The 9,160-nt window shown below is 34.5% G+C and overlaps 1 protein-coding gene across 1 annotated transcript; it reads right to left on the bottom strand.

The window, feature by feature from the left end:
* Positions 1 to 1,039: 1,039 nt before the first annotated feature.
* LOC123566254 (piggyBac transposable element-derived protein 2-like) lies at positions 1,040 to 8,769 on the bottom strand. The gene is made up of 3 exons (XM_053520611.1): positions 8,713 to 8,769; positions 6,952 to 8,520; positions 1,040 to 1,060 (listed from the first exon to the last, which is right to left on the bottom strand). Exons 1-3 carry the CDS (start codon positions 8,767 to 8,769, stop codon positions 1,040 to 1,042), a joined length of 1,647 nt encoding a protein of 548 aa, XP_053376586.1.
* Between the last annotated feature and the right edge of the window lie 391 nt (positions 8,770 to 9,160).

Here is a 9,160-nt window from a genome sequence, read left to right as displayed (position 1 = left end):
TTAGATCGACAGCAAATGGCTAGAAAAGTGAGTAGCAGGGTAACCCCTGTAGAAGTGAAACAATGTATCTTGGTATTTAAAAAAAAAAACTCTTATTCCAAATCAGATGATTTAAGAAATCTTGTGGTTTGATTTCAGTTGTCCGAGATCAAGAGATGTTTAAAAAAAAGAAAAGTTTTTAAAATTCCTGTACAAAGAGTTTGAATTTAAGTTATAACCCTTCCAAATTTAAAAAAAGAAAAGTTTTTAAAATTCCTGTACGAAGAATTTGAATTTAAGTTATAACGCTTCCAAATTTACATGTTGAAATTGTTGAAATTGAGCTTATCTTTCAGACTATCCATGTGATCTAACATGAACTTCAGAAATAATGCAATTTTAGACAGAGATCTCGGTGACTTGTTTCAGAACCAAATACTTTAAGAAATAGTTTCAGAACTTGCTAAATGATTGTCATAATTGTCCTGTATTCCCATATAAAAGGCTCAAATCATTATTATCAAGGAAAGTAATTTGCAGCATTTGTAGAGGAAGATTTATCATTTTCAGATGGTAAGACAGTACTGTTAAATGGTATTCAAAAATTGTTACTAGTATTCAACTTTAATCATACACCCAGAGTGTTAAGTGGTCACTTTGAATGCAGTTTTTCCATATTTTAAAGCAAGAGTAGTAGACTGTCTGGTAAAATTTGTTGAATTTTTATGTGTTTCAAAACTAAGAAAACTTTTTTCCAGGTCCTTATACTTGTTCACTATGCATCTTGATTAAATGAGCCGTGCCATGGGAAAACCAACATAGTGGGTATGCGACCAGCATGGATCCAGACCAGCCTGCGCATTCGCGCAGTCTGGTCAGGATCCATGCTGTTCGCTAATAGTTTCTCCAATTCCAATAGGCTTTAAAAGCGAACAGCATGGAGCCTGACCAGACTGCGCGGATGCGCAGTCTGGTCTGGATCCATGCTGGTCGCAAACCCACTATGTTGGTTTTCTCATGGCACGGCTCAAATAATCTTTTGATTAACCAGTTATGTATACTAATTGCTCTGTGTCTCACCCTGAAATTAAAAGACAATATGGAGTTTAAACATAACAAAATATATTTTTGTAATTGGTATTTGGCCTTTAATGTTTTGTTTTATCTTGTTTTAACTAAACATAATTGGAAATGAAGACCAAAAATTGATAACATTAGAGATGTATGATGGGATAAGCTGGATTTGCTGTCCGATATCAAAATTAATCATTTTGTTACAGTTTGTTGGATTTGTAATATTGTGAATACCTAAGTTCTCCATCCTTGTGATACATGAATTTACAGATTCTTTATACACTTTTTGTTGATTTTTGTAAATTCTCGCTATGATTTTACCAAAGTTTTATATATGAGAGCCGTGCCATGAGAAAACCAACATAGTGGCTTTGCGACCAGCATGGATCCAGACCAGCCTGCGCATCCGCGCAGTCTGGTCAGGCTCCATGCTGTTCGCTTTTAAAGCCTATTGGAATGGAGGAACTATTAGCGAACAGCATGGATCCTGACCAGACTGCGCAGATGCGCAGGCTGGTCTGGATCCATGCTGGTCGCAAAGCCACTATGTTGGTTTTCCCATGGCACGGCTCATATATGTTATTTTGCATTTTGCAATGATTCCATTTATCTCCCTCCCACCCCTCAAGTTTGCCACTTTTGCCCATAATGTTTCAGGTATCAGGATTGGTATTTTCAATGGCCTAAAACTATGTACTTAAAATGCTCTCATTTAGTACTGTATTAGAAACACATTTTATATGTATTGGGGAAAGCTGTTCAGTTGTTCTGCATATTTCAATTAAGTTTTCAATGTAGACGAGTTACTTGCTAGATTTTTGACATGTGACGAAATTTTGTTCATATCTGGTATTATCAGGAACAGTGTATAAAACACTTGTATGTTTAGCATTAAATGTTGCATTATTTTGCTTGAGATTTGATCTGTTTTAGAAAATACTATGATCTTTTAATATCAGAAACAGGGTTCCTCCTAGAATTAGATTTTTTTTTCCAAATGATAAACATGTTATTTTGTCTGTGAACAAAAATCTAGCATTTAATTTATGATTAAAGTTTCTGCTTGATGTGATATTTACCTGCCAATTTAAAAGAAACATTATACTTTTATTGTTTTGAAAGTGTGTGTAAATGAACATTCCATGGGAAAATGCATATATATGTGTTAAATGATATTAATTTCTTTCTAGCCAAGTTTACTATAATGGTTGAGGATTATATTTGTCTAGTAGATTAGCAGTTTGGGAGTTTATTCCTAGGATTAGATGCTAAGTTCTAAAACTAAATACAGTGAAATTGAAATAGAGAAATGTTCTCATTTGGCTGCCAGTCCAAACTGAAAGATGAATTTTTTTCGAACTATGATCTTTGCTACTACTTTGACTTAGAATATTAAGGTTCTCTAGACTCGTCAGTCAGATGTCTTATTTTAGTTTTGGGTATTCCAGTAATAGTTTATCTTAACCTTTAGCCCGCTGGCAGCAAGTGATTCTGCCTTTGCGACCAGTGCAGACCAAGATCAGCCTGCACTTCCATGCAGACTGATCATGTGGTGCACTGTTCGCTATTCAGTCAGTAAATTTTCAGTGAACAACCCTAGAAATAATAAATGGGATTGCCCAAATTGAATGATGGACCAGTCTATTTCAGAAACTTAGCGGGCTAAGGGTTAAAATGTCACTTGTTTCAGCTCATTGAGCACACTTAGTCTAGTACTTTTACTGTATTAATTACTTCCTATATTTCTGTGACAGTGTTAATAATATTTATCATATGAACTTGCCCCTTTTGTTAACTTTTGCCATTGATTTTTTGACATTTAAATTTCATTTTTGTTGAACATTAGAAGAGAAAATTTCAGTCTACACAAGAATTTCTGCCAAATTATAAATAAGCGAAAAATACTACTGGTACGCATGAAGAAAAGTTAACTTTTATGCTAGTTTGTAAGGTACGTAACTTTTTTTAAAGGTGAAAATTTGCAGTTATTATTATTTGATGTAAGAATACAAAGCTGTTATATAATTGTAATAAAATGTTCTAGGTGCAATTTTTACTGCTTTGTATATACTATGCTTGTCCTCCGTTATGTTTTGTGTAAATGAAAAGAATGTTTGAATACTATAACTAGTACACACATGATAAAAAATAGAAGGCCTACAGAAACTTTGACAGATTAATGAAATTTCCTCTGAGGGTATCAAAAGAGAATGTTTTATGTAAAAAAAATACCTGTCTCAGAGAATACATAAGAGTTTATCTTGAGAAAAAGCTAGTGTTCAGAGCAACATGTTTTAAGGTTTGAATGTCTCTGTTATTTCATAGCGTTTTACATTCAATAAAATTTCTTAAGGCATGTTTTAAGATTTATTTCCCAGAAAAAAAGAAAACTTTCAATAGAATGCATCTTTATATTTTTATAAAAGTACAAAAATCATATAAAAGATGTGTAAAATTGGTGTTAAATTTTTTCTTATGCATTTTTGTTTCATTTCATACCAGACATTTTCTGACATTGTACGTGAAGAGTCACCTTCTGTTGTTCATTGTATATGGTAGTGTTTGTCAGTGTTAAAAACTGCATTCCACCTACTGTTCACAGACATGAGGGAACGTTTCCTTTATTAGAACAAGCCAATTTGCTGGCTTCTTGTTGTTGTTATGAAAAATAGGAAAAAAATTCATGTTAATTTATGTCTTTGTAATTGGTAAGTCCAACATCTTTGTGTTCAGTATCTTTAAAATGAAGATTTATATGATGCGTAATAAAAATTTACATTTTTTATGAAAATTATATGAAGTGGCAGTTTCTGTCCTTTTAAGTTATTTAATGACACAAACAGAATATCTGATAAAATACCAATTGCTTAAGGTTCATATTTATGAACAGTTTAAACAGGTTTATCATTATGTTCTAATAATATTAGCATTATAATCTGTTATCTCCTGTGTAAAATGCTCACTTTTTTTTCTGTTGTATGTTTTTAACATTTTTTTTTGCACTGTTATTAAATTTCTGATGTATGTCATGTATGTAGCACATGTATCATATAACAACGAAACAGTTTTTCCCATTTTTAGCTCACCTGTCACAAAGTGACAAGGTGAGCTTTTGTGATCGCGCGGTGTCCGTCGTCCGTCCGTCCGTGCGTGCGTCTGTAAACTTTTGCTTGTGACCACTCTAGAGGTCACAGTTTTCATGGGATCTTTATGAAAGTTGGTCAGAATGTTCACCTTGATGATATCTAGGTCAAGTTCGAAACTGGGTCATGTGCCGTCAAAAACTAGGTCAGTAGGTCTAAAAATAGAAAAACCTTGTGACCTCTCTAGAGGCCATATATTTCATAAGATCTTCATGAAAATTGGTCAGAATGTTTACCTTGATGATATCTAGGTCAAGTTCGAAATTGGGTCACATGCCGTCAAAAACTAGGTCAGTAGGTCTAAAAATAGAAAAACCTTGTGACCTCTCTAGAGGCCATATATTTCAAAAGATTTTCATGAAAATTTGTCAGAATGTTCACCTTGATGATATCTAGGTCAAGTTCGAAACTGAGCCACGTTTCTTCAAAAACTAGGTCAGTAGGTCAAATAATAGAAAAACCTTGTGACCTCTCTAAAGGCCATATTTTTCATGGGATCTGTATGAAAGTTAGTCTGAATGTTCATCTTGATGATATCTAGGTCAGGTTCGAAACTGGGTCACGTGCGATCAAAAACTAGGTCAGTAGGTCTAAAAATAGAAAAACCTTGTGACCTCTCTAGAGGCCATATATTTCATGAGATCTTCATGAAAATTGGTCAGAATGTTCATCTTGATGATATCTAGGTCAAGTTCAAAAGTGGGTCACGTGCCATCAAAAACTAGGTCAGTAGGTCAATCAATAGAAAAACCTTGTGACCTCTCTAGAGGCCATATTTTTCATGGGATCTGTATTAAAGTTGGTCTGAATGTTCATCTTGATGATATCTAGGCCAAGTTCGAAACTGGGTCACTTCCCTTCTAAAACTAGGTCAGTAGGTCAAATAATAGAAAAACCTTGTGACCTCTCTAAAGGCCATATTTATCATGGGATCTGTATGAAAATTGGTCTGAATGTTCATCTTGATGATATCTAGGTCAAGTTCGAAACAGGGTCATGTGCGGTCAAAAACTAGGTCAGTAGGTCAAATAATAGAAAAACCTTGTGACCTCTCTAGAGGCCATATTTTTCATGGGATCTGTATGAAACTTGGTCTGAATGTTCATCTTGATGATATCTAGGTCAAGTTCGAAAGTGGGTCACATGCCCTCAAAAACTAGGTCAGTAGGTTAAATAATAGAAAAACCTTGTGACCTCTCTAAAGACCATATTTTTCATAGGATCTGTATGAAAATTGGTCTGAATGTTCATCTTGATGATATCTAGGTCAAGTTCGAAACAGGGTCACGTGCGGTTAAAAACTAGGTCAGTAGGTCTAAAAATAGAAAAACCTTGTGACCTCTCTAGAGGCCATACTTGTGTATGGATCTCCATAAAAATTGGTCAGAATGTTCATCTTGATGATATCTAGGTCAATCTTGAAACTGGGTCAAGTGCCGTAAAAAACTAGGTCAATAGGTCAAATAATAGAAAAACCTTGTGACCTCTCTAGAGACCATATTTTTCAATTGATCTTCATGAAAATTGGTCAGAATTTTTATCTTGATAATATCTGGGTCAAGTTCAGAACTGGGTCACATGAGCTCAAAAACTAGGCCACTATGTCAAATAATAGAAAAAACGACGTCATACTCAAAACTGGGTCATGTGGGAAGAGGTGAGCGATTCAGGACCATCATGGTCCTCTTGTTTTCTCTTGGTGCACAACTATTGGAAATCTTTGTAAAAGTATTTAGTATTAGTAAAGTGAGTTCTATGGCCTGCTTTGATTGACTTAGGAATTTTAGGACCTTCTGTAACAAGCCGTGGAAGCTTGGAATGTAAACTTGAGAAAATTACTGCCTGTGTAGTGAAGCTCTGTTTAATTGTGTAAGTTTTTCTTGTTGCTTATAAACTGTTAAAAGTAATACTTTTCTTGTTAGAATTTTTCTAGAAAAAATATGGATTACAGACACACCATTAAAATTTAACCCTCTACAACCCAACTACAGTTGTGAAATGTGAAAAATTCTGATCACTTGCTATTTTAAGTAAATTGACCTTGGTAAACTAAAACCATGTTTATTTTTTATCTCGTTACTATAGTAAAAAAAAAAATTTCTTTAGCAGATCTGATACGCGGGGCTTTTACGGAATTGTAGCAGATCTGCTACATAAATAGAAACTAGGTTTTGACAGGTTTTTTTAACAAAGTAGGTGTATGAAACTCAATCAAACTTCATTACTGATGAACAAAACTTTAATATTGACTTTGTAAATCAACAATAAAACTGTCTAGAACAATAAATTAAAGTGTACTACGACTAGAGATGAGATCAGTTTCTACAATCCATACTTGTATAACAGTTCATTCTATTCATGCGACTAGAATTGAGATGAGATCATTTGCTATAATCTATTCTTAAACAACAGTTCTTTCTATTTATGCTTCACAAGATCACAAACAACATATCAAAACTAAAGCACAAGTTTGCAAGTTTCATGCTCTAATGTAAATGACTTAAACATGATACAGCATGTAGCAATTCTTGTTTCTGTTGAAACACAAGTGCACTCCACACTTCACACATTTAACGAACGAAAACCCATCACACCCTGAATGTTTACATCTTTGCCTCTTATCTTCATAAAGTGGTAAGTGACCTGTTCCATCCAGACGTTTAGCAGACGATGGAAGTTTGCTACTTGAATTTTTGAGCTTTTGCGGTGGAGAAAAATTCAGAACGGCAGTAAGTGGAGGTCTGCCTACTCTTACCGTAGTCTCGATAAGTGAGTCAGCCACATGATTGATAAAGTCAGAAAGCTTCATAGAGTTGGTTCCAAGCAAAGTTGCATGTTTTTTATGGCAAAGCCATGCATTCACTACAGCCATCATTATTGTGTGCCAGAAAATGTACATGTACCATCTTCTTGATTTGACACGCGGTTTATACAGTGAACAGAGAGAGTCTAACAAGTCTACACCACCCATATTTCTGTTATACACAACAACAATAGCAGGCCGATTGACTTGAACATATGTTTTATGTTTTTTATCCCACCTACGCACTTCTTCAACCGGTTCTACACCCACGTACGATGACACTAGATTGACCGATTTATTGTCATACCACCTAACAGCAATAATATTACTGCTTGTTTCTACTTTGCTATCTACTGAACCTCTACCATTTTGCTTCAATTCTTTCTCTGATTTAAGATCACATTTAAGTCTATTTTGCCTTATCGTTCCTACAAACAGAATCTGTTTCTCTTTCAGTGCTTTTACAAGGGATACTGACGTAAAGTAATTATCAGTAAATATTTTGTATTTTTTCTTTTCTGGCAGAGTTGAAACAAGCTTCATCACAACATCTCCACCAACTCCGAGTGATTTTTCATTATCATTAGCTTCTGTTTTCCCTTGGTATACATCGAAATCATAAAGTACTTCAGATGTTCCAGCTCTACCCCACACTTTAAAGCCCCAAGGGTTTGGTTTTCCTCTAATGTATTGTTTAATGGATGACTTTCCTTTAAACGGCACCATAATTTCATCTATTGAATTACATTCCTCAGGAGTCATGCTTAGGAATCTTTCTCGCAGTGAATTTAGCCATGGTCGCAATTTCCATATTTTGTCTGTAGTGCCAGTGTCAGCATGATCAAGATTGTTTGAGAAATGCAACAACCGAATAAGATTCAAGAATCTGTTTCGAGACATGACGTCGGCAACAGGGCCATAACGAGTTGAACTTTCCCAATAAGCTCTCAGCTTGTGTACCTTGGTAATTCCCATTCGAAGGTAAACGCCAATTAAAATTTGAATCTCTTTTGCAGTGGTATTCAAACTTATTCCATCTTTCTGCATGCTGTACATATTTGTTTCAGTAGAAACAGCATCAAACATTTCATCAGTTATGAAATTTTTTAGATAGGCATAAGGCGTGAGTAAGTTTTCTGGGATGGCCTCTGTATCACCAGTAAAAGAACTGTTAGGAGCCCGATATTCACATGATGTCCACACAGAAACAGGAACAGGTGTGTCAGTGATGTTACCGACTAACTGGGCCAAAGGAATATCATCATCTTCATCTTCTGAACTAGCCTTATCATCACCAGAATTAGCTGTCTGACTGCCGCTTGGTCGTTTACGTTTCAAGTTTACTAATGGTTCATTGTCACTATCAGTATCACTATCACTAGTTACATTTTCCAGAACTTTTGTCATATCATCATCACTGTCAGATAGATCTTCTATATCACTGCTATTGCCATCAAAGTATTCCGCGAAATCACGGATGTGTTTGTCTCTTTTCGGCCTTTGAGCCATTATCTGACATCCCTGAAATGTATAAAAAATAAATTAAAAATTATGCAAAAAAATCAGGAAATTATGGTGCAAAGAAGTCAGAATTAGAGTTAAACATGACAAAGTGTAATTCATAGAATAAGTTTCAAGGTTTAACTTAATTTGTGTTAAGATAATTCAAACTTCCGATGAAAACAAAATCTGAGTACAAAAATGACAGCAAACATTAGAGCCCAGTGTAGCAGATCTGCTACGGTGGAATTCTGATGCAATTTCTGCCATTCTTGTAAATTCCTATATTGAAAATCATTAACTAATGTACAGATATAGTCTTAAATTTTACAAAAATGACAATAACATAAAATTTACCTGTTTAAACCCTGTATTTACACTTGAAAATCAGTTGACCTTTCTAGACCTTTTTTAGTACTACAAATGGCGGATTTATAACAAAGGGACGTAACCGCGCAATTCCACAACTAAGCGTAAAGGATAGTTCTAACATTTTTAAAAAGGATAGTTCTTTAGAAAAAACACAATATGGATTGTAATTTGTAATTTTTTTATCAAATTGTCATTATTTCAAATTGTATGTAGCAGATGTGCTACATTGGGTTCTAGAGAGTTAAAAGAATTTTACTTTTTTGTTATTGTAGGTTTAAAATTGCTTCCA

Source organism: Mercenaria mercenaria, chromosome 12 (genome assembly GCF_021730395.1).
Source record: "Mercenaria mercenaria strain notata chromosome 12, MADL_Memer_1, whole genome shotgun sequence".
Lineage (NCBI taxonomy): Eukaryota > Metazoa > Mollusca > Bivalvia > Venerida > Veneridae > Mercenaria > Mercenaria mercenaria.
This window is presented reverse-complemented; position numbering and strand designations above follow the sequence as displayed.

Excerpts from the sequence above, each read along its gene's own strand:
- LOC123566254 (XM_053520611.1), bottom strand. The coding sequence starts at position 8,769 with ATGGCAGAAATTGCATCAGAATTCCACCGTAGCAGATCTGCTACACTG. Across the intron at positions 8,521-8,712 it reads CTGCTACACTGGGCTCTAAT|GGATGTCAGATAATGGCTCA; the intron begins GTTTGCTGTCAT and ends TATACATTTCAG. Across the intron at positions 1,061-6,951 it reads ACTCACTTATCGAGACTACG|GGTGAGACACAGAGCAATTA; the intron begins GTAAGAGTAGGC and ends TTTTAATTTCAG.